The sequence below is a fragment of the Panthera onca genome, chromosome B1 (genome assembly GCF_046562875.1).
Source record: "Panthera onca isolate mPanOnc1 chromosome B1, mPanOnc1 haplotype 2, whole genome shotgun sequence".
Classification (NCBI taxonomy): domain Eukaryota; kingdom Metazoa; phylum Chordata; class Mammalia; order Carnivora; family Felidae; genus Panthera; species Panthera onca.
Window position 1 is genome coordinate 128,771,586 of NC_138342.1, and position 26,505 is coordinate 128,798,090.

The 26,505-nt window shown below is 37.4% G+C and overlaps 1 protein-coding gene and 1 non-coding gene across 4 annotated transcripts in view; both read right to left on the reverse strand.

The window, feature by feature from the left end:
- SH3D19 (SH3 domain containing 19) overlaps positions 1-26,505 on the reverse strand; it is a 186,735-nt gene that overhangs the window by 73,699 nt on the left and 86,531 nt on the right. For all 3 annotated transcript variants that reach the window (XM_078445699.2, XM_060654012.3, XM_078445700.2), the window contains exon 2: positions 22,487-22,526. In XM_078445699.2, the coding sequence (XP_078301825.1) occupies positions 22,487-22,526 (40 nt within the window). The remainder of the gene's footprint in view (positions 1-22,486; positions 22,527-26,505) is intronic.
- Positions 5,638-5,745, reverse strand: LOC132693384 (U6 spliceosomal RNA). Its single transcript, XR_009616770.2, has one exon. It is a non-coding gene; the product is annotated as a U6 spliceosomal RNA (small nuclear RNA).

Sequence of the window (26,505 nt, forward strand, 5' to 3'; positions counted from 1 at the left end):
TACCTTCGTAATTTCTCGATCAAGAGGATTACATTGGCTAAGCCCTTCCTTTTGCCCCTTGTAAAATGCATTACTTTTTTTTTGAGAGAGAGAGAACCAGCAGGTAAGGAGCAGAGAAGGGGGGATAGAGGATTCAAAGTGGGCTCTGCGCTGACAGCAGAGAGCCTGAGGCAGGGCTCAAACCCACAAACCATGAGATCATGACCTAAGCTAAAGTCAGATAGATGCCGAAGTGACTGAGCCACCCAGGCACCTCATGCATTACATTTCTATCTTTTTCACCAAATCTTAGTAATATCTAAAGCAGAATAGACTTAATCAATGGTGGAGGAAATAACAATGAAGCAAAAAGCACACAAAACAGCAAAACCTAATCAATGTAATTCCATGTATTAAAGGCCTTAAAAGGGCCTTTATTTTACTAATAAAAACAAATAATTTTTGAAGTTTTTATTTAAATTCCAGTTAGTTAATATACAGTGTTATGTTAGTTTGAGGCGTAGAATATAGTGATTCACACTTCCATACAACACCAGTTACTCATCAGAACAAGTGCAGTCCTTAATCTCTATCACCTATTTCACCCATTCTCCACCCACTTCCCTTCTGGTAGCCATCAGTTTGTTCTCTATAGTTAAGAGGCTGTTTCTTAATTTGCCTCTCTTTGTTTTTTTTCCTCTTTGATAGTTTGTTTTGTTTCTTAAATTCTACATATGAATGAAATCATATGCTATTTGCCTCTCTATGACTGACTTATTGCACTTAGTGGAATACTCTTTAGCTCTATCCATTTAATTGCAAATGGAAAGATTTCATTTTTTAATGGCCGAGTAATATTCCATTCCATATATATACACCACATCTTCTTTTTGTTTTCTCAGATCTAGGGTTAGTATTAGGGCTAGGGCTAGAGTTAAGATTAGGGTTAGGATAAGACAAGGGTGAGGGTATGTGCTTTGTATTTTGCAGTTCAGAGAAGACTCCAGAGAGTTAGGGTTAGGGTTAGGGGTGAGCGGTTAGGGCTACGGGCAGGGTTAGGGTTATGGTTTGTGCTTGGTATCCTGCAGTTCAGGGACCCTTCAGACTTTGGGGTAAGAATAGACATGGCAGTGATCTATGAAGCTGAAGAAGGCAGGAGATTTGGGGCTCTAAAAACTCTTAAAAATTTTTTTTAATGTTTGTTTATTTTTGAAAGGGAGAGACAGAGACGTGAACAGGGGAGGGGTAGAGACAGAGGGAGACACAGAATCTGAAACCGGCTCCAGGCTGTGAGCTGTCAGCCCAGAGCCCGACTCAGGGATCAAAAAACTCTTTATTTCTTTTTTATTTATTTATTTATTTTTTTCAAAAAACTCTTTAAATAAGGGCGCCTAGGTTGCTCAGTCGGTTGAATGTCCGACTTTGGCTCAGGTCATGATCTTGTGGTTCGTGAGTTCCAGCCCTGTGTCAGGTTCTGTGCTGACAACTCAGAGCCTGGAGCCTGCTTCAGATTCTGTGTCTCCCTTTCTTTCTTCCCCTTCACCACTTGCCTGGTTCTCTCTCAAAAATAAACAAACATTAAAAAAAATTTTTTTTAACCCCTTAAATAGAAACAAATTTTTAAAAATTCATTTAACTGAGTCCTTCAAAAACAGTTATTAAAGAATTTCTGTTAAAGCCAAAAGCTGTGACCAATAATGTAAAACAGAACACAGAAGCAGATGAGTTCATTCTAACAACACATGGATTTGTTCTCCTCTGGGAATTGGAACAGAAACTTCAACAGTGGGTAGGCATGAAAGCCTTTACTGCAAATATTCAACAATTTCTCCATTATATAAGGAGTGCAAACAGTGTGCACATCAGTTAGTATCTATTTTTTGCAAAGCCACTGAAATCCTTTACCACTGGATAGCAATAATAGATTTATTAGCTAAAGGACTTTATTAAAGTCATTTAAAATTATGACTCTCAATAGTTTATAAAATCACCCAACAGGTACAGTGATAGACAGGTGTAGACTAGGGCACAGAAAAGCAGAGTTTGGATTCATATCATGTATTTGAGGATACTTTCACTTAAGGGTATGACTTCATTAAGACTGTAGGCACTGAGTCCACATGCCCTCAAACAAGTAGTTCTTTATTTATAGGATGCAAAAAAGATTCACAGACAGTAAAATCTACCTCCTATAAGCATCAGAAGGAGGCAGAAGGGAGGGAAGCAAGAACATACAGAAGAGGATGTAGGTCAGAACAGCAGGTATGGGGTCCAAATGAAAAAGGGATGGAGTACTATTGTGGATGAGTAAAACAAGGTCTCTAAACACTCTCCAGGTAAAGACTCTGCCTGAGTAATAATGAAGCCCATACTGGCACCACACTTTGAAATAAACGACCTGCTAAACAGGAGATTTATGCTGCCCCTCTCCCCATTCATTCTCTCCTCTTCGTTCACACTGGAGAGGCATTTTATTCAACTGTTCTCCCCAATTCCCTCTTACGACTATGAAATGACTTTGCAGTCTGTGGCAAAGCCACAGAGCATGACCAACTGATACTAGAATTTACTTCCATAAAGTAGATAAATGGGTCCCCAAACCAAATACTTAGTATGAACCCATTATTTTAAAAAAAGATTTAAAAATGCCTTATTTTTAAAATCTTACTTAAAAGACCATATATATGTGCATATATACACAAATACATACATATATATGCACACATATATATACACATACAAGTATATACTATATATATCAATACATATATTTTTATATTTATATAAGAAAAATGAGAACATATCTACCCAGTGGTGTGCTGGAGCCAGCTCAAACAAATTTTCAGAAATTTTGCAGGCCAGTTGTTAGACATAGCCATTATTAAAAATTACAGGGGCGCCTCGGTGGCTCAGTTGGTTGGGTGTCTGACTTTTGATTTCAGCTCAGGTCATCTCATGGTTTGTGAGATCAAGCCCCACGTTGGGCACTGACAGCATGGAGCCTGCTTGGGATTCTTTCTCCCTCTCTCCCTGGCCCTTTCCCACTTGCATGTGTGCTGTGTCTCTCTCTTTCTCCCTAAAAATAAATAAATAAACTTTAAAAAATTGTATAAACTGGGGCACCAGGCTGGCTCGGTTGGCAAAGCAGACGACTCAGTTGTGAGTTCAAGCCCCATGATGGCTGTAGAGATTACTTTAAAAAAAATTACTAAACTAAAAAAAAATTACTAAAGATTACTTAAAAAAAAAAACCCTTAGAAATATTATATAAACTTATGATTAATAAATCACATAAAAACAAAGGTAATAAATACTTAAAGCTTATTTCCTAGTTATTTTACCACATGTTACTATTATTTATGCTTGAGATTATTTATGCCTATTATGTCTGTATGGTGAAAACACTATATAGAGATGTGATTCCCCAGAGTCCTAGAGCAAATAGTAACTGGCACATAACTTCAAAACAAAAGGAAAGCTATATATTTCACAAATCTCTAGTGCTCCTGCATAAAATAAAAAAACAAGGAGTTAATAACCAAATTAAGTGAACATAAACATTTAGAATTTAAAAATCATTCATGTAACTATTATTTTCTTTGTGTATCCTGTGTTCCAGGGGTTCTCCTAGGTGCTGGGGAACAAGAGTAAAAAAGATGAGTCCCTGCATTCTGAGAGCTTCCAGTTAAGTGGAGAAGACAGGAAAGTAAACAGGCAATTTGTTTTTAAGTGTAAAATTTTAATACAAATTAGGAAATGTGGAAAGATACCCAAGGATATCTGGAATCTTTAAAACATATTATCACAGATCTAGAACTAATCACGAACATCAATGCAAATGAAATACAACTGACAGAGAGTAAAATATAATCAAATTTAAACAAATAATAAAATAGATTCTACGTGGCAAGACTGCACAGATATGAATAGTAACATTTACCTACTTGCAGCACCCAAAGCCAGAGTCACTCCTCAAACGCCTAGCTAGTCCGGTGTTGGCATTTTTAGAACTGGCTTGGCATGATGTTCCGGTCCTAAATCAAACTTCTGGTGGCACTCAAGATCATCCTGCTTACACCTATGACTAATGGCTGTCCCCTTAAGAATGTCAATAAGATATGCAAGTTGTTTCTGGGCAATGGCCCTTCCTGTTACAAGAATTCCCAATAATGGAAATCAACCGAAATGAATGTGTATATGGATAGGTGGATGGGCAGGTAGGCGGTGGACAGACAGACAGGCAGATGAATAAGATGGATAAACTTTTTTCATAACAGTCTTCTTTCAAAAGAGAAGATACATAATTTAGTAACTTGTACTCTCTATACTCCCACCTATCTATCTAGGTAGCAAATATTCATCTTATTTTATTAATGGAGTGTGAGAGAGATGAACACCCTTCTAAACAATTGAAGCTGGTGTAATAAAGGTACACATTTTGCTTCCAAACAAATACCCTGTTAAAAGTGGGGCTACAATTTTCCTAGGAGAGATATACAGCTCTTTCAGGCTGAGTTGAATCCAGTCAGATGATAGTTGGGATTTTTTGTGGAATTTGGAAAGAAGAAGAAAGAGAAGATGGAGATAAGAGTAGAGGAAATGTAGCTTTTGGTGGTAGGGTTAGAATCTAAGACATGATTCCAATCTCTACTCCAAATTCATTCTCATTCCCACAAGCCACAACCCTGACACCAAGGGTCTAAGAAAGACTGGGTGGAATTCCCATGAAAGGACAGTCAACAACAGCAGCAACTGTTCCCCCATCATCACCACCAGCAATGTGGAACAAGTCAGCTGATGTGGAACAATCCTGGCCCAAGTGGGGTAACAGGTCTACCAGATGATTTCAGCAGCCTGAGAAGACAAGTGTGTGAAGATAACCAACACACAAATACAAATCAGTAAAGTTTTCTCTAGCTCACAAGTAGCCTCAAAAAGGAATACATTTCAAAAAAAAAAAAAAAAAAAGGAATACATTTCAGAGTTCATCAGATTTGTAGATGTTTCTAGTTCTCCTCTCAAATCAGGAAATATTGATTCATCATCTGTTCTGTATCAAACCTGGAGACACGAAGATGAACAACCACTTCCAGGTGGGGACCAGGACTTAGAAACATATCACTATAAACTATAATACTAGATGATCTGTGCCCCGGCAAGAATTATGCTAAAGTAATTAGGAAGGAATCTTCAGTTTGTTCATTTTATCTCTGTGATATCAAAATGTTTCAAATAGTAACTTTGGTCCCAATTTAAAAGTTTAACAGAAAGATTGTACTATACTCCCTTTTAATTCTAACATTTCATAAGAGTTTGTTTTCAAGTTGAGACTTTCTATAGGAACAATGACCTTTCTCTTACTGAAGTAATTCAGGCTTGATTATTTTATCTTATACTATCTGATGAAGCAAAACGAAAGCTGGTCGCTTTGCAAATATTGAATTGCTGCAACTTATTTTGTCATGGTAATTTTGTTTTTTGCAAGAGGGTCTTTTTTAAATTGTAAAATCTTGTAATAGTTTTAGATTTACGGAAATGTTGAGTTTCCTTATACCCCTATTGTTCACATCTTAAATCAATATGTTACGTTTGTCACAATTATGTATGTGTTTTTATTTATTTTTTTGATGATTAGATCATCCCTTTATTTATTTATTTTTAAATATGGAATGCTTCACGAATTTGCGTTGTCATCCTTGTGCAGGGGCCATGCTAATCTTCTCTGTATTGTTCCAATTTTAGTATATGTGCTGCCGAAGCGAGCACTATGTATGTATTTTTAAACATTCTGGTCTTGTAAACTCTACTTTTCCATGTTTTATTTGTAACAGATTATAGAAGGTACTAGAAAAGATCCCCCACAGGAATTGGTGGAACATTGAACTATAAACACTGAGTGACAGCATTATTCCCCAGAACAATAAAAACACTGTCAAAACCCAAATATTTCTTCTCAAGGTGAAGTCATGTCCAAACTGAGGTAAGGTCAAGCAGGCCTATTCATGGAGCTGACCACTTTGACTACCTCCATATAAAGACAGAATATTTGGGGTGGTGTTTTACAAAAAAACAGAATTTACTAGTAAAAGGAAGAAAAATTCAGGAGACATGAAGACTGCTATCCTTAATTGAGTTTAAAGTAAATCAGGATGGGGTGAAATTTCTGTAGATTTATTTTACACAGTTCCAATTCCTTTGATTTAGCATAAACTACTTCAGTGCCTAGCAAAGTGCTTATCACACACAACTATTTGTTGAATATAAGTGAATCCCACTTTCAAGTATGTCATTGTACAGAAACCCCAATACATCTGTTTAGCATCAAATTTGCATTCATCAGTATTTCATGGAGATGTTATTTAAGTCACAATTCTTCCAACATCAGACCTAACAGAAATCCAAGTTGTGGTTTCCCCTCAGGCTTAAGCAGAACAAATCTATGGGAGATCTGAAGGCTATATTCTCAGCAATTACTATTTAAAAATCATAAAGGGTAGTATTTTATTTAAATACTGAGATCAAGGGGCACCGGGGTGGCTCATTAGGTTGAGCATCCAACTCTTGATTTAGGGCCAGGTCATGAACTAAGGGTTGAGGGATCAAGTCCTGCATCGGGCTCCACACTGAGCATGGATCCTGCTTAAGATTCTCTCTCTCTCTCTCTCTCTCTCTCTCTCTCTGTCTCTCTGTCTCTCTCTCTCAATAAAATAAAATAAAATAAGGGGCGCCTGGGTGGCTCAGTTGGTTGAGCATCTGATTTCAGGTCAGGTCATGGTCTCATGGTTTGTGGGTTCAAGCCCCTTGTCAGTCTCTGTGCTGACAGCTAGAGCCTATATCCTGCTTCAGATTCTGTGTCTCCCTCTTTTTTTGCCTCTCCCCTGCTTGTGCTCTCTCAAAAACAAACAAACAAACATTAAAAAAAATTTTTTTAATGAATAGCATAAAACAAAACAAAACACTGAGATCAAGTCTCTTTATGTGAGTAGAGGGCCAAAGAGAAGAGGGAAGAGGTGACCTACCCTTGTACAGAAAGCATCTGTTACATTGAGGCTACAAGTAAATTTGTGAAGAATGAAGGGCTCAGGACCAAGGATCCATTTGATAGGGGTCAGACACAGTGAGTGAACTGTGTGAAGAGTTTGGAGGTCTGAGGCATGTTCGGTCTCAGCCCTGCCACTACTCACTTGTGAGCATAATCACATCACTTGATGCCAGTTTCCACATCTATATTATTGGGTTGAATGATCTCTATTTTACTCACTACCCTAAAATTTCTTAAATATCAAACAAAAAACTCCAAGATCCCAATTCAAATTCTACTTAATAAGAATCAATCACTTAATCCAACTGTAGTAAGATGAGCTGGACTTGATAACAGATCCACTCTGATAGTAACAACAGCCAACCTGAATGAGCACTGTTGTAATACCTCACATCTTTCAACTCACTTGATCCACATATCCAAGGCTAAAAGAAGGTACTATTAGATCACAAATTTACTGATGGAAAAAAGGTTGATGTAATTTAAATGACCAAGGTCTCACAACTTGTGAGTGATGAAGCCAAGATTTGATTTGAATTCGGACAGTCTGGCTCCAGAGCCTGAGTTCTTAGCTACTATGCTTCACTGTCTCACAAAAAGGTCACCTACAGGCACATGTTGAAATACAACACACAAAAACACTTACGTAAGAATTGTGAATTAGTTACCAAGGACCCTTGAAAACCTGCTTTTTTTCATTGAATATCCCATGGCTGGAAGATTAAATCAGAAGCAATAGTAGGGGAAGGGGGAAGGTGTCTTGAATTCAAAAGTATTAGAAAATGATTTAAGACTTTCATCACTCCTGGGATTTATTAATATATAATATATGAAGGAGTATATGCAAATAAATTCACGGGCCTGGATGTATTTTGTGTTGTTTTAGGAGATCCCATAGTAAAGAATTTTTTTGTTTTTGTTCTTCCTTTTGCGGGTGGAACAAGACAAAAACAATAGAGGCTTCTATTCACTAAGGCACAGATCTGGTGTCACTGTTCATAAGACTAGCAATATATTTCCCTCTTCACATAATATATTATATGGGATTTGGTTTATACATAAATACTCTAAAGTTCTACTCTGCTCTGTTTTTTAAATATATTCATGGTACCCTAACCTATGTGGAAATAAATCCTAGAATCAAGGCTATAGTCCCAAAGCCAATGTATGTTAACTATGTAGTTTTCATTTCTTTCTTTTTTTTTTTTTTAAGTTTATTTATTTTAAGAGAGTGCAAGTGAGGAAGGGGCAGAGAGAGAGAGGGAGAAAGAGAGAGAGAATCCCAAGTGGGCTCCACACTGACCATGTGATGCAGGGCTCAAGCTTACAAACCGTGAGATCATGACCTAAGCTGAAATCAAGAGTCAGATACTTAACCAACGGAGCCCCCTAGGCCCCCCTGTAATTTTACCTTCTAAGTTACAATATTGTTAAGATTTTCTTCTAAATTTTTAAAAGTTTATGTATTTAATTTCAAAGACAAAGCAAGCAGGGTAGGGGCAGAGAAAGAGATGGGGGAGAGAGAATCCCAAGCTGGCTTCACACTGTCAGCACAGAGCCCAATGCGGGGCTTGAATTCACGAACCGTGAGATCATGACCTGAGCCAAAACCGAGAATCGGATGCTTAACCAATTGAGCCACCCTCATTTTTTTACTAATGGTATTATGTTACCTTGTGAGGTTAAAAGCAACTGAACTCCTTTAAACTCAAATAAGAGGTTTTAATTATGAGGACATAAGGCTACCTTGGGAATTCCCACAAATAGGAAGTAGAGCTGGACTTCACACAACACTGGAAACAAGGCAGCTTCTTGCACAAGCTCTCATTTTTCCTTTACTTTCTCTCAAGACCACACCACCTCTGCTTCACTCTTCAAATCTCCTGGTAGAGTTGGACACGTCACCATACATTCCAGTATTCATCAGTACATATGTCCCACCAAGCCCAAATCTAAGTTATTTTCAAGGTCCAGAAATCCTGTCTCTCACCTCTGTCTCTGGTTTAAAATTTCAAGAGAAACAACTTGATTATCACAGCATATAGGTCAGAAGTCTACCAGCTATGACCAAATGGAGCAAGGCCATGTGGAAACATGGTCACAGGTGTCTATCCTTGATCTGGGAGGCAGTTCTCAGAGAGGCAGGCAAGGGCACCCTGCACTGCAACCACAGAAGACTTAGTAGTACTGCATTATCACCCTACTGTGTTAAGAGCAGATACCAGACAGATCAGATGTCAGTTTACGTTCCTGTGTAGAATCCTGCCATGACCAGGCACCCTGGCTCTAGGAGAAAGAATCCTTTAGGATCATGAATAATGCAACTGCACAGTTACTTACGACAAAACAGACCAAACTTGTCAAACAGATCAGAAAGAACTTCTGGGTTATGCTATACACTTGAAGAGTGCTGAACTTGAAAAGCAGAAAACACAGTGAACCTCATATCCAAGTGGGCTTCTTCTGCTTAACTGAGGTCCAAACCAACTGTGATGGCCAGTTTTATGTGTCAGCTAGACTAGGCTATACAGTCCCCAGCTATTCGAACACTAATTTACATGCTGCTGTGTAGGTATTGTGTACGATGTGGTTAAAGCTCATCATCAGGTAACTTTAAGTATGGGAAATTACCCTAGATAATCTGAGTGGGCCTGATTCAGCTGAGACACCTTAAGAGCAAAACTAAGGCTTCTCTGAAGAAAAACTCCTGCCTGAGGATAGCAACTTCAGTCTATGTACCTCAAGTTCCAGCCTGCCCTTCGGGGTGATCTACTCTATGGATTTCTGACTTGCCTAGCCAGCCTCCACAATCACACAAGTCAATTATCTGCAACAAATCTCTTAATATACATCTCCTATTGGTTCTCTTTCTTTGATTGAATGCTAACTGATATAGCAACCAAATAATCATTATAATAACCCTAGAAAACAGGTATTATTATTAGGCTCATGAATAGATGAGGAAACTAATGTACAGGAAAATAAGAAACTGCCCAAGGGAACCCAGCTACTAGATGGGGAAGCTGGATTCCAATTCAGGCAGGACTGATGTTTGAACCCAAACACATTATCTTCTATTCCACAGTCTTTCTGAATGATTCTGCCAGCATGAGTGAGCAGAGCCTAAACAGCTAAAAAAAGTATTTTTAAAAATTCATTTTGAATTACCCTAAAGAGTTCCCCAAACTTGAGCCCAGACAGTCCCAATTTCAAATACAGGCTCAAGGGACACACGCTGATGTTGATGCCTCAAATCCAGGTAATCTGAGTCCTGAATACCTTTGGATGGGTCTCTGAAAGCCTCTGGGTAAGAGGATCTCCAGAGGCTGTGAATTTGTACGACACTCCTTTGGAAAGCATTGTTTTGGGCCTAAAATAAAGCTTACCAAAAAAAAATGGGTCATGGCTAACAAATCTGGGTATCCTAACATAAAAATGAGTTAAATTGAAAGAAACAAAATTCTTATTCGTTATTTTTTTTTTTTCTGATTCATCACAACAATGCATGGCAAGAGAAGATCTTCAACACTGGTGAGAATGCAACCTATTACTGAGGCAATTCATTAGTATATATAAAAATCTTAAAATTTTTTTTGATCCATTTATTTTTGATCTACTAACTCCACTGCTAAAAATTTATCACAAGAAAGGGGTTAATCAGTGATGGTCCATAAAAATGCAGGTTTAATAATCTTATCACAGTACTGTTAATAATAGTAAAAAATTAGAAATAAATGAAATGTCTGAATAGGATATGTCTATCTGATGGAATATCACTAAAAATCATATCCTAGGAAAAATTTTATAAACTACTGTATTGTGAAAAACACTATGTACAGTATTATCCCAATTATATATTAAAAAAAAACACATATGCACAGAAAAAAGACTGAACCACCAGTATACTAAGTTATAATTCAGTGGCTGGACTATGAGTAATTTTAATTTTTTTCTTTCTTAAGATAAACTTTCTTTTTTTTTTTTAATAAAATTCCTAATTTATTCTTTTTTATTTTTTATTTTATTTAACGTTTATTTATTTTTAAGACAGAGAGAGACAGAGCATGAACGGGGGAGGCCCAGAGAGAGGGAGACACAGAATCTGAAACAGGCTCCAGGCTCTGAGGTGTCAGTACAGAGCCCGACGTGGGGCTCGAACTCACGGACCGTGAGATCATGACCTGAGCCGAAGTTGGCCATTTAACTGACTGAGCCACCCAGGTGCCCCAAGATAAACTTTCTATAATAAAAATGCATTACTTTGTAGTCCAAGTTTTAATCGTAATTTATAAGCTTAGTGAAAGGGGAAAATGTTCATGTTATAATGTTAAAAATAATTTTAAACAGTATATTCATAAGCCCCTATGTTAAAATTATAGTATCTGTTTAAAAAGATATACCAAAATGTGATAGTGATTAATTATAAAGAGATGGAATTATGGATGATTTTTTTCTTTTATATGCTTATTTTTCCCCAAATTTTCTTTTTTTAAATTTTTTTTTAAACGCTTATTTATTATTGAGAGAGACAGACAGACCATGAGCAGGGGAGGGGCAGAGAGAGGGAGACACAGAATCTGAAGCAGGCTCCAGGCTCTGAGCTGTCAGCACAGAGCCCAACAACGGGCTCAAACTCACAAACCGCGAGATCATGACCTGAGCCGAAGTTGGACGCTTAACCAACTGAGCCACCCAGGGGCCCCTTTCCCCAAGTTTTCTATCATGAACATATTCTGCTTTGTTTTTTAATTTTATTAAATTTTTTTTAATATTTATTTTTGAGAAAGAGAGAGAGAGCACACAAGTGGTGGAGGGGCAGAGAGAGAGGGAAATAGAGAATCCGAAGCAGGATCTATGCTGACAGCAGAGTCAAAAGCAGGGCTCAAACTCATGAACTGTGAGATAATAACCTGAGCTGAAGTCAGATGCTTAACTGACCAAGCCACCCAGGCGCCCAAGAACATATTCCACTTTAAAATCAGAACAAATATTTGTAACTTCATTAAAAAAAAAAAAAAAAAGCAATGGAGTTAAAGATAGGAATTAACCATATGGAAAAATTCTGAAGAATGGAGTTCAGCTGATAAAGATTTTTTCTACTTGGAAATTAAGAGTCTGTAACCAGGGGCACCTGGGTGGCTCAGATGGTTAAGTGTCCAACACTTGGTTTCAGCTCAGGTAGTGATCTCACAGTTTGTGGGACTGAGCCCCATGTTGGGCTGTGTGCTGACAACAGCAGCACAGGGCGTGCCTGGGATTCTCTCTGTGGCCCTCACCTATGCTCTCATGAGTGCACGCTCTTTTCTGTCAAAATAAATAAACCTGGAGGAAAAAAAAAAAAAAGAATCTGTAACCAAAGAGAAACTACTGGGCAATAGATGGGGATAAACTTTAAGTCCTGCTTGTCATCCCGAGGTAGCATCCCTGGACTGACTGCCTGGAACAAGGCAGTGTACCAGAGACAGTATTATCTGCAGGAAACCAGTTTACAATTGAGGGGATGTTTGTATTTTAGACACAATGTTACTCTGAAGCATTCAGACAATTAGACAACCAACACTCTCCTTTTATTCTTTTATCTCCTTAATTTCCAAAGGGTACTGCTTCTCAAACCTCCTTTCCAAAAGGAGAGGGACACACACGAGTCCTTGGGCATGCCTGCCTTATTTTGCTGCACTTAGAAGTGTGGCATAAGCGTGGGCAAGCTCACTCTGCATCTCTGCAGAGCTCCTCTACAACTGGAACAAGATCAGAAGTGACAAAAATTTGATTTATTATCTGGAGGAGCAAACAACCAAAAGGGCCTAAGCCCCCAACCTTGAAATTGTATTTTTGGGACCAGGCATGATTTCTGGTTTTGAGAAGGGTTTTATGTATAAGGATAAGAATGAATTTTGATCAACGGCAGTTTACTATTAATGAGACAGGAGGTAAGTGGGCTACTAAGTAGTTGTTTAGCAATTTTGTGCACGCCAACATTCTTCCAGGAATTAGAATAATTGTGTGGCTTATAGTCCTAATCAGTGCTCTTGAAGAATGTGATATATGTTGTGCCGCTAAGAGACAACATTTAAAGAAAACACAGAAGTCCAGCTGTATGCAGATATTTATTAGCTGGGGTAAAACCATAACCTAGGAACAGACTGAGATCCACAAAGATGTATACAAAGTTCACTCCACTACAAGATATTTATTATAGATTCTGTAGAACTATATAAATAACTGCTTCTAAATTATACTGCAGAAAAATAAAGAACTAATATAAAATATAACTGACTCAAGGGAAAGAGAGGAAAGAATTAGGATGAAAAAATTTAAGGGCCGGCCAGGCATTTCATATGCTCCTTGGACTGCTAAGAAATGGGTGGCCATGCATGCCCATTCTGAGAAAAAGTAATAAATACAGGACCAGCAGCTTTTCCAAAGTTAACTGCCTGCTGATAGTTTAATTTGAAAAAACCCCAGAGAAGCCCCCACACCAAGTACTATGGCAGTGGTAGGCCAGCTGATAAAACTTTTCAATTACCCAACCGATAAACCATATAAATGCTTCATTTTCATTCTCATCACACGGCGGGGGTTGGGGGGGGATGCTAACGTCACATTTCTTAAAACCACAATAAAACAACATAATAAATATACATTCTCTGTAGAATGACATGAAATGTTAATAATCCTTTCACATCTCCCAGCGCAAAAGGATTTTTCCCCCCAAAACCTGCATACACTTTAATTTTTTACCTCTTTTATAGCATTACAGATGCTACAGCAAAAGTAATGTTTCTCTTATAGCTTAGAAAACATAATGCGAGAAAGTAATTACACACAGGCTATAGTTTATAGACGTACAGGAATCAAAACATATGGGCAGGGAGATGCTACAGAATTACAGCAGTTAAACTAAGCCCAGCAGAGCACGACATTTTAACAAACGTATTTAGAAAAGAGAAGATCAAAAACAAGTTAAATCTTTTGCTTTTAGCTAATCTATTTAAGTCATAATGTGATGATGCTAAAGTGTCAAATAAAATCCTTAACATCTCTGTAAGACCAACAACAGGATACCAATGCAGAAAACCAAGACTCTTTCAAATTCTTAATAACAAAGTGGTTGCTGAATTTTAACATCATCAATTATTAAATCTGAGTGTACTGACCAATGTCCTACAAATATACTGCATGTTGAGTTTGAATGTCTCCCTGTGCAGGGTGACGTTTCAGGCTATACTATGTGGAGGGGGGTTGAAATGGACCCTACTGAACCTGCAGTGACACAAAACTATCAGGAAGCGACCTGAGAGTAGGGAAGAGAGTACAAATGTAAGGTATATAACATTTCAAAACTTAAGATAATTATGAATGAGAGTAAGAGTTCAATAGAACCTTGGGAAAAAAAATCTAACTTAAAAGAAACAACAGAGGCTTTCTCACATATGTATGCACACGATACAAACATAAAGATGTTTACTGCAGCAGCATTTCTGCTGCTATTGATAAACAACCCAAATGCTATTAATAAAGGGCTAGTTAAGTAAATAATAATATAATTACATGAGAAAATTCTATGTAGCAGTTTAAAAAAATAATGAAGGAGAAAGTGACATGGTCAAACTTTCTAAAATCTAAATGAAAAGGGCAAGTTTGCATAAATATATACAAACATATATATACACACACATATATACATATATACGACACACACTCAACCCTGCTATTGTAAATATAACTTGAATATACACTATATATATGCATAGAAAGTAGACTAGGATAGACACTGAACCACTATACTGTTAAAAATAGTTGCCTATGGAATAAAGGCAGACACCATGTTTCTGTACTACTAAAAAATGTTTTCATGTATTACTTGTATAACTTTTTTTTTTTAATGTTTATTTTTGAGAGAGAGAGAGAGAGAGAGAGAGAAAGAGAGTGAGAGAGCACGAGTAGGGGAGGAACAGAGAGAGAGGGAGACACGGAATCGGAAGCAGGCTCCAGGCTCCAAGCTGTCAGCACAGAGCCCGACACAGGACTCAAACCCACAAACCATGAGATCATGACCTGAGCCAAAGTCAGATGCTTAACCAACTGAGGCACCCAGGTGCCCCTACTTGTATAACTCTTAAGTGAGAAAATGAAATAGAAATCTGCAAAGCAAGGGGCGCCTGGGTGGCTCAGTCAGCTGAGCATCCCAACTTCAGCTCACGATTTCATGGTTTGTAAGATCGAGCCCTGCACTGGGCTCTCTGCTGCCAGCGCAGAGACCACACTGGGTTTGAAGGCCATATGGTTTTCGTTGTAAGTAGTCAACTCTGCTGTTTAAATGCAAAATCAGCCATAGAGAATATGCAAACAAATGAGCATGGCTGAGTTCCTATAAAAACAGGTGGCAGGCCAGATTTGGCCCATTTGCGGACCTCCACTTCATATAAATAGTATCATTCTTTACCTATCTTTCTACAACTTGCCTTTTATCAGCCCAAATTATGTTTCTGAGATTGACCTACGTTGCCATATATAGTAAATTCCCTTAATCCAAACAGTGCTACTCCCAACATTCTTGTATGTGGTTCCTCTCTGGCACATGTGAAACAATTTCCTGAGGGCATATAATACCTGCTGGGTTGTAGGCTATGGGCATTTTCAGCTTCATCAGATATTGCTCAGTTGCTCTCTAAATAGGATACACCAAATTTTTTCATACATTCTTGTTATCATCAACTTTTGAGATTTCTGTGCCTACTTGAAAGAAGTGAAATAGTATCACATTATCATGTCACTGGTATATCTTAATAGTAGCAAGATAAATAAGGTTTTCAAATATTAGTTGGCTACTTAGCTTTCATCTTTTGTGAGTTCCCTAGCCATAGTTCCCTGTCTTTTTTCATTCTGATGTGTAGTTTCTTATTTATGGACACATTTATTTATAGACACTGACCTTTGCTGCCTGTGTGCATTGCATACCCATGCTTTTCACATGCTTTTGAGGTCTTCATACACATAAGGTTTTTTTTTTATGTGTATTTATTTATCTTGAGGGAGAGAAAGAGAGTGGTACGTGTGTGCAAGTGGGGAGAGGGGGAAAGAGAGAGGGAGAAAGAATCCCAAGCAGGCTCCACACCTGACACGAGGCTTGATCTCACAAACCATTAGATCATGACTTGCGCAAAAATCAAGAGCCAGATGCTTAACTGTCTGAGCCACCCAGGCACCCTATGTACTTAAGGTTTAAATTTTCACATAAATTTACTAATCCTCTTCTTTGTGGTCTGTACTTGTTAAGCCTTGTTTAAGAACACATTCCTTACCCCAAAGTCATAAAGACAGTCTCATTTATTTCTTCAAAATATTTTAGTTTCATTTTTGGACTTTTATGTATTTAGATTCTACCTTATATAAAACAAATTCCATCTGAATTTTTAAAAATATGGATAATCAATTTTTCCTGCATCATTTGCTGACATGTCCATTTCCCCCCTTAATCTGAATGCCGCCCCTATTACAGCATAAGACACAGAACTATGTGTATCCATCTATGTCTGTTGTGGACTCTATTTTGTTCCTTTGACCTGTCCTTCTGTTTGTTGAAAAAACACTGTCTTAATTACTTGCAGGAGTCCACCTCCCTCTTCTGAACTTCAAAAATGCCTTGGTAATTCTTCCTATTCCTTTAAATTTCATTTTGTTGAGTTCAAACATTTTTTGTGTGATTTTTCTGAAATTTCACTGAATTTTACAAATAGATGTCAAAGGGGATTGTAACTTCTTAAAGGTGGTTTTAAGAAGGTGTTTGGAAGACAGATTCAAATGATAATGCTTGAGTAGTAGATTTAGGGTTCTCATTTCAATGCCTTCTTGTGGGTTTTTTGTTTTGTTTTGTTTTGCTGCTGTAAATTATTTCCTTGTAGTAGGTAAAACATTTAAGACAAAGTAGCTGATTTCAGCCCCCATAAGTCATTGGGATCTATTATTCAGAGCTGGTATGGTAGTAAAAAGAGCTCGTAACTTTCCATTCCTGACACTGCTTGCCACAGGGCTTAACTTTCCTTATTATCTTTAGCTCCTACTTCTCTCTCAATTAGTTTCCCAAACTGTCATTTCATAGCACATTTTCCTATATGTTATTAATAGTTGTGTCTGGGAAAGGAAGTTACAAATTCAAACAAAATTTTAAAATCCTGCATAGTAAATCTTTCACTTGGGAGTTCTATAATGTACTTTAGCGTTTCAAAGACTCTTATTGGAATCACAGCAAAAAAAAAAAAACAAAAAAAGTCTAATTTTGTTTTGTTTTCTTTTGTTTGCTTTTTAAAAATTTTTTTTAAATGTTTTATTATTTATTTTTTTTGACAGGGAGAGACAGAGCATGAGCAGGAGAGGGGCAGAGAGAGAGCGAGACACAGAATCCGAAGCAGGCTCCAGGCTCCAAGCTGTCCATACAGAACCTGACCCAGGGCTCAAACCCACAAACTGCAAGATCATGACCTGAGCCAAAGTCAGACACTTAACCAACTGAGCCACCCAGGAGCCCCTGTCTAATTTTGTCTTAACTCACCTTTTCACGGACTTTTTTGTGCATGAGTATTTATTTCTCGTAAACTGCTTAATATCCTACATAAGAATATTCCATGGGATATCAATTTGGTAAATGGTGTATTTAAACTAGTAAGGAAAAGGTAAGAAGAAGCCAACATCAAAAACTCATCAAAAAGCATCCAGCAAGCCACTTAGAGACGCTTAAGCAGTATTTTTAGCTTGAGGTCTTAGTGTTGACCTCTTCTTTTAACTTAATAAGAGTTATGCTTTCCTTCCTTCAGCACTGAAGTGAAAGGCAGACGTCCAGATTTATTCACTTCTCACTGGGAAAGCTATAGGAGTGTTTGGCCTTATAAAAATACAAACAAAAGAAACACATCTCATCCTTGCTGGCATTCAGCCCATCATTCTTGCTACTGAATGAGTGGCCTGAGGAGAACCAACAAACATACCAAAATTAAGTGACTTTTGTTTATATTCTCTACTTTCTGCTCTATTTTTTTTAATTACTTTTTTTAATGTTTATTTATATTTGAGAGAGAGAGAGACAGAGCATGAATGGGGGAGGGTCAGAGAGAGAGGGAGACAAGAATCTAAAGCAGGCTCCAGGCTCTGAGCTGTCAGCACAGACCCCGATGCGGGGTTCGAACTCACGGACCGTGAGATCATGACCTGAGCCGAAGTCGGACGCTCAACCGACTGAGTCACCCAGGAGCCCCTCTTTCTGCTCTATTGATGCAGCAGGTATTCTGCCCGACACTGCAGGTCTGGTGGGGTAGTCCTGCTCGTCTGACAATGGCAGGAAAAGAACAGGTCACTGCCAGTCTCAGCAGACCTCTGGACAGAAAACAATGGCCTTTCCTGGAAAAACATCTCTCCTTTCTTATTACTTCTTGTTGTACTTGTAACAAACATAGTCAATAACAGTTATGGGTGAGCTTTCCAGAGTCAGATTCTTCCCAATTTGCAAGGGAAAAATAGTGGCATTTTCCTTTCTCTCTTTGAACTACAACTGTCATTTATTCAACAAACATTTACTTATTAAGTGCTTATCATGAACCAGGCACTGTTCTAAATACTTAAGCTTACCAGGACTAGTAGCATATTCCTTGAGAATCTGAGTCTTTTCCAAATATCCTGAGGAGTACCACAAGCATTTTCTGAAGCAGAAATTAGGAAGACTAGATCCCTGAGATTGGGAGTGTAAATCCAAAACAATGGGTGCTCCGTGCTCAGACTTTTTCTTATTTTCTATGGTACCCTGAGCCCAGATTAGGGCCTCTCAACAAATACCTATTGGCTATTGAATGAGCAAGACTGGAACCACCTAGAATAATAATTCTGCAATGTGTGAACCTTTTCTCTTATGCCCAGCACTAGTTCGTCTAGCTTTTCACAATGCTCCCTTACAGAGTGACCCATTCCATCTTTGACCAGCTGTTAGGAAATCCTTCTCACATTGTGCAGAAATAACCCCCCTCAACTTTTACCCATGGAGGCACATTCTGCCCTCTGGGACTCTATGGAACACAGAACAGTTCCCTCCACTGCTACTTTTTAATTTGCAAATTTCAAGTCTACTGAAAAAGTTGAAGAAATAGCACAATTAACCCCACATATCTTTCACCTTTTCACCAATTACTATTTTCCCATATTTACTCTGTTTTACCTCTTGTTCATTTCTTTCTTCTCATAAATCACTTGAAATTTATTTTGTAAACATAAGACTACACCACCTCTATTACTTTCTTGTACATCTATTAATAAGGACATTCTCCCACAAAACAGCATTCCTATTATATACCTAAGTTTTATTAATAAAATATTATCTAAAGTAAAATTCATATTTAAATTTTTCTAATTATTCCCAAAGTGTTTATAAAAATCTGGATTTTAAAATTCCAATTTAAAGAAAAATTCAGTCTCTTTTAATCTAGATTTTTTTTTAGCCTTTTAGTATTTTTCATTACATGATCTGGTTTTACCAGGATTACTAGCCTGTAAGTGATATCTATGTGTTTTGCTAATGCACCATGTGGAGGCACATACTCTCAGGATGTCTCACTAGTAATGATATAAGTTGACTGCCTGATTAAGAATGAGATCCCTAGATCTATTCATTGAAAAGGTACATTTCCCCTTTGTAACTGGAAGCTTAAAATAATTTTAAGGCAGTGTAAATGTATGTCCTCCAACTATTTTTTACCCAACTTTTAGGAGCTACTGATAATCCTTGCCTGAATCAACTATTACACTAAGAATTATAAAATGATGATTTTCTGATTCTATGATCTTTCCTGCATGGTTTTTTAAAAATCCAATGTGTTAGAATCCATTATCATTTAAAAATTTTTTGATACCCCAATTGTCCCAGATTTGGCCAGTGGGAGGCTCCTGAAACCGCCTCCTATGCTTTTTTAAAAATACATTTTCCTCATCTTTTTAACTTTATTTATTTATTTATTTTGAGAGAGAGAGAGAGACAGAAGGAGGGAGGGAGAGTACACGAATGGGGGAGGAGCAGAGAGAGAAGAAAAGAGAGAATCCCAAGTAGGCTCCACACTGTCAGCACAGAGCCTGACATGGGGCTCAAACTAACAAATCTCGAGATCATGACCTGAGCTAAAATCAAGAATCGGTTACTTAACAAATTGAACCACCCCTAGGCACCCTGTAAGGCCTTTTGACATGACCCATTAGCTGAACATTTCCTCTTCCCATCACACCATGAGTCCAGGCTCACCTGTACTTTCCCCTCCCCAGACCTGGTATCAGCCATTCCTCCAAGGATACCTGGTTCCTGGTAGTGGGGACAGGCATTTAGGAGGAACAAGTCTGCTAGTGTCTTCTACATACCAGCCAGTTGCTCAGAGGTGCTCAAAGTCAGTTACTTCTGTCCCATATACCTCCCCTAACTTGCACACCTAGGCTAAATTCACCAAACTCCTTACACAAGTCTTCTTGTGACTTAACTTTGATTTCTACCCTACTCTTCTCTTTCATATTCCCTGTCCCAACTCAGCTGCTTTCTTCAATGCTGGTGGTTCCCAACCTGCCTATACATCAGAATCACTGACAGATTTCTTTACTAGACAGATTCCCAGGATCCACTCATTCCATATTTACTGAATAGGAATTTCTGGAGTAGAGTATGGGACTCTGTTTTTGATTTTAAGTTCCTCAAGTGATATCGATATAGACAGTCACTGCATACTTCACTTTTTCAAGGCCTTGTGGATCCAAAATTGGATATAGTATCATAAACTATGGTCTAGAGCTATGACTTTTCTTATATTGGACATTATAATTCTTTCAGTGCAATTAAATCAATGCTGACATTTTTGAGTGAGGTGTAGGCAATGACATAAAATTATGGACTTATGACAAATTTATGAAGAACTAAATTTTCAAGACTTTTTTCCAAACATAGTTATAACCCCGTTATCTCCTTATGTTCCATTTGTCTTTCACACCTAAGTGTAAGGATTTATATTTGTTCCAATTAAAACTTACATGGTTTGATTTAGTCAAATGTTCAGTATGCCAAGAGTCTTACGGATCCTGATTTTATCAGACGGAGTGTTTTTTTTTGTTTTGTTTTGTTTTTTTACCATTCCAACTTCATGCCATTCACAGTTAAACATGCTGTCAAAGTCTTCTCTCTTACATTGCCTTTTTCTATTATTTTTTAAGTATTAAAAAAAATCAGTCTTACAGACTTTTCTACAATTGTGGTGGTGGTTATATAACTGTATTTGTATATGTGCTGCCGAAGCGAGCACATATATAACTGTATTTGTCAACACTCCTAGAATCATACACCAAGAAGAGTGAACTTTTACATATGTGAATTATACCTGGAAAAAAAAATCAGCCTTATATTCCAAATACTCTGTTGTACTTTCCTCCCAGATTAGGTCTCACTAACCTGTTCTGACTGACCATCTCTGCAAGATGGAAGAGCAACTAATGGAGTTTTCATACATTTTGTATTTTTATTCATTTGAGGTCAGTGCATTCTGGGTTTGATACCTTGAAAAAGCATCAGTATTTGGTTTATCAGAACAGTCAACCCAGTAAACGCATTATTACCATATTATCAGTTCCCACAACACAAAATGCAAAGAAAAAGTGATGTACTGTGGAATAAGGTAAAAATGACATTAAAGAAATTATAAACCTTCACAGAACTAGGCTAAAGGGGAAAAAAAAATTGAACACAGGCCTGTCATTCTGGTGTAGGAGTAGAAGGTACAGAATTTTCTACCTATAAGTTTGACAAGGATTTTTAAGAATACTCTTCAGTGCTGGTGAAGGTCTTGTTTGAAATACACTCTCAGTGTGAGTGAGGGGCTTAGGTGAAACAGCCTTCCCGCCCTTTGAAACTATGTAACAGGAACTTAAAGAATTCAACTGGAATACATATATACTGACAAAAACTAGAAGCACTGCACAAGTTTTTTAGCAGTAACCAGCCATCTGTAGCTAATGGAACACAAGCTGTTTTGCTTTGTTTTTTAATACTTTGTATTTAAAAAAATTTTTTAAATATTTCTACAGTGAGCCCATGTTAGTTTTATAATTAGGAAAAAAGAAATGCACACTTATAAAAATATCGGTCAAAGAAAACCACCAAAGGAAGGAAATAGAGATAAAATAATTTTTTTTTTATAAAGATTTACCTGTCACTGATAGGAATACTCAAAATTAAGTATGTCTTTCAGGTATAATCAATAATTTCATAAAGAATTTTTGTTCATGAAATATAAAGAGTATGTTCAGGGAATAAAGAGAAATGTTTCCCTTGTGAAGCTTCTCTGAATGCCACAGATTCAAATATACAAGAACTCTATAAGGAATACTTGTACTACCTCCAAATATTTTCCAAATGAGAAGTGTTATACAGAATTATTAAATAGTATAAACTCATACCTTGAAGAACGATGCTCTGGTTTATTTCGTTCGTTGCAATCTGTAAAGAAAGAAGACAGTTACATGTCAAAATGCTCTTCAGAAGCCCTGGAAAAAAAGTTCTTAAATATCAGCTGCTACACCATTAGATTTCACAAAGCACTGTTCAAAGGTTGCTGTGTCTTCCCCTGTATAAGGCTCTTCATCAGAGTTGAGAGGATCTTACAGAAGAGGTACAAAGGATACAAAGATAGGCATGTAAAATTTTTATGGTTGGTTAAAATCATCTACTTGGAAAGTATATCATTACATGTATTATTTCATTTCCAAAGATCTTTGCTGTGAAAGAAAAAAACCCCAAAACAAAGATCTTTGCTGTTTTAAACACTTTGCTAAAATCCAAACAAATTTAGCTAAGGAAAGAAAGTAAGGAAACTGAAAAGCCACAGATTACTCAGCTCAAAAAAATCATTCCATGAATCATGGTTGGCAAAAGCTTCCAACAGGATGGGGAGGGGAAAAAAAATGAGCAGTCAGCTACAGCAACATCTGCAAACATACTGAGACCCATACAGCCCCATTCTTAACTCTCTATTGCCCAAAACTGTTCAGAAGTTGGATTTCAAGGTCTCACTGATAATTAGGTCTGATGTGCTATAGAGGGCAGTGATTCTCAACTAGGGGCAATTTCACTCCTCCTCCCCCAGGGGACACTTGACAATGCCTGGAGACATTTTTGGTTGTCACAACTGAGTAAGAGGGAGCTACTGGTATCTAGTGGATAGAGAAACCAAGGATGCGGTTAAACATCCTACAATGCACCCTACAGCAAAGAATTATCTCACCCAAAATGTCAATAGTGCTGAGGGTGAGACACTTTGCTATAAGGTAATTGACAAGAGCATGGCTGCTTGAAGTTTTCAAAAGTGTCTCTTGGGACTCTGTAAAATGTTGTTAATCCACTGAAGACTATTATATACAAGAGAGATAACTACAAAATCCACAGGTTGTCTTTTTTTTTTTTACTCCAAGTAACAATTTTTTTTCAGTACATGCTTAAAAATAAAGGGAAAAGGTCTCAGTGTTAAGGAAAAACTAACAACAGAAAGCAATGTATAAGCCACAATAAAACCCTATGCAATGACTTTTTAAAAATCTCATGCAATGTTATCAAAATATAGTTTTCCAAAGTATCTTCTGAATTAATACTAACAATATAGAATTTAATGGAAAAACAAAGATTAGACAGGAACTCTTATTTCCCCCTATGCTCGTGGAGCAGCATAAAGATTTATAATAAAAACATACTATAAAACTTCTAGAGAGAATTATGGAAGAAAACGTATAGGATTCAGATAGTTAAATATATGTATCAATTCTTTCTGAATAGGTTCATAATGAAAACGAAATTTTTTTCAAACCAAGGCGTTAGTACACAAGAAGTATGTTTTCTGAAAGACTAACAAGTAGGAAGATTCACAATAAAACATGTTTGTTTAGATATAATGCTCTCCAAAATGCACAACGTTAATATGCTTCTGGTTCCAGTTTCTCTACACAGTGACCTAGTGTTACTGACGCTTTTAATACTTTCGTTTTAATTTACCTTAGTTTTACACCCCCTCAAATAAAAATACCATGGTTTTTCATTTGTTGAGCACTAAAGATTTAAAGTCCTAGCAACAAAGCGCACAATTTAATCATTATTGTTTTCAATCGTTCCTCTTCAGTAATAGGCTGCTAGTTCTGCTAACAAAAGTAAAATATCTCAAAGCAAAGCTATAAACTGGATGCAGATCAGCTTTCCTCATATAAAAAAGCAACAACTCTTACCTGTGGCTAAAGATGAGCTAAAAGTCTGCCCGTAATACCATTTGATGTGGCTGTGATCCTAGTTTCATAGAGTTTATTTAGGCATGTAATAGCAAATTCCCCCCACAAGACTCCCTACTGGTACAACACAGGAGGGGAGAAACAGAGTCACAATGCAAGTAAACAAGACTCAGTACCCGAGGGCTTCCCTCCAGGGCCTGTTCTGATTGGCAGATGTGCTATGACCAATCCGCACAGCTGGAACATGTCCACTCAGGAAGTGAATGGTTCATAGCTCTCCTTCGTTCTTGGTTAAAACAGTGAAGTCTACAGTCATTTTATACTTTGTGCTCTAAGAAGATACAAATGCCTCCCCACAGTACCTCTACTGAACTAGTTGATAATCTTTTGGAAGACATTTTAAACATTCCCTCCCAAATTTACTCAGTGTTATATTCCTATGGAAATATACATACACAGTGACTATAACATGCTACTCCTAAGACCCATATATTTCAGAGTTTGAGGGTAAGGGTAAATTATCCATTACTCACAATATTCCCCATTCCCCAGCTCTTGACAATGGAAAACAAATTAAAACACATGTTCTTGTCTTTTTATTTTTTCTCAAAAGTGTGCTAATAATTCGATTTCACATTTTATCATAGCCATCTTTTATTTATTAAAATTTTTTTTAATGTTTATTTATTTTGAGAGAGAGAGCAGGGGAGGGGCAGAGAGAGAAGGAGAGAGAGAGAATCCCAAGCAGGCCCTGAGCTATCAGCACAGAGCCTGACACAGGGTTCGAACTCACAAACCGTGAGATCATAACATGAGCTGAAATCAAGAGTCAGATGCTTAACCTACTCAGCCACCCAGGTGCCCACATAAGTTATCTTTTTGCTTGAATATACATATATGTAGTGTGTGTCTATTGTGTATTTGTGTGTCTATACAAATTTTTATATACTTACTTTGAAGCAAAGTAATTTTTATGACAGCCAAGACAATTGTGTAATCGTCAAGAAATAACATTAGTGGTGATGCTGAATTTTTGGCAAATTAATAAACGGCTATTATTTTCATCCAAAATCCAAGACTGAACAAAACAAAGCACTGAGGGAGATTCAGGATCTGGATCTTGCCAACAATAACAAAACATTCGGATAAAGTTCCCTTAAGAAAAATGAAAACAAATTCATAGCAAATATGGAAATTTCATCTTGAGTATATATAATGCTTTAAGCATATGGATTTTATTTATTTCAGATCAAATACTCTTTGGCACACATCCCCGATTTTTTCCAGAGTTTCTAATTTTTAAATAATTAGGAAAGAATATACTTGCAAAGGATTCCTGAACTTTTATATACTTAGAAATCATACATATAACTTACGAGACCAAAGTCTACCATTTATATGAAAAAAAGGAGTTATTAAAAATAAGAATGCTCTAAAATTTAGTTGCCAAATGCTGCACATTTGCTGTGGGTAATGCACTCACTCCAGGGGCCGACCATGCAGAGCATGAGGATTTAGGTCACTTAAAGTTCACCAATACACTCTCAATGTGAAAGTCAGCATGGTGGGATTGTTATGTAAAAGTCTCTTGGTTTTGTAGGTATATGTCACACACACACACACACACACACACACACACACACACACACACGGTGGGGAGGGAGAAAGAGAAAACATGCTTGCATTCCCTATTCCTACTCATCCATGTCTCCTGGTAAATAAAGCTAATTGAGGAAATGGAAGAATACCCCACAAACAGAAAGAGGCAGAAAATGAGGCAGAACTGGTGCAAAGGGTGCTGATGGCTGTATGTGTGTAAATGCTGTTGGCAGATGTAAAGGAGGCAATGGGGGAACCCATGGCACATCAAAGGGACAGAGATAAGGAGAGTGGTAGGAAGCTATCATGGGTCGTTGACTCAGTATGAGAACTCCAGATTACCTAAATTTTCCTGCCATGATGACTTCTAAGTAATATGGACATACATGGATTCAAAGTTTACATATTTAGGTCATATTCCACTTACGTAGAAATGGGCTCCTGTTCTGGCAGGGACAGCTTTTGGGGAATGGCTAGGCAGAGTCTACTGATGTGTAACCCATCCAGGATGATTCTGAATCTAATAATAGGACAAACACTTTGAAATGAAGATGACAAAAATGCAAATGTCATCTTTTGCTTTGTTTAAAACCATGAAGAATGGCTAA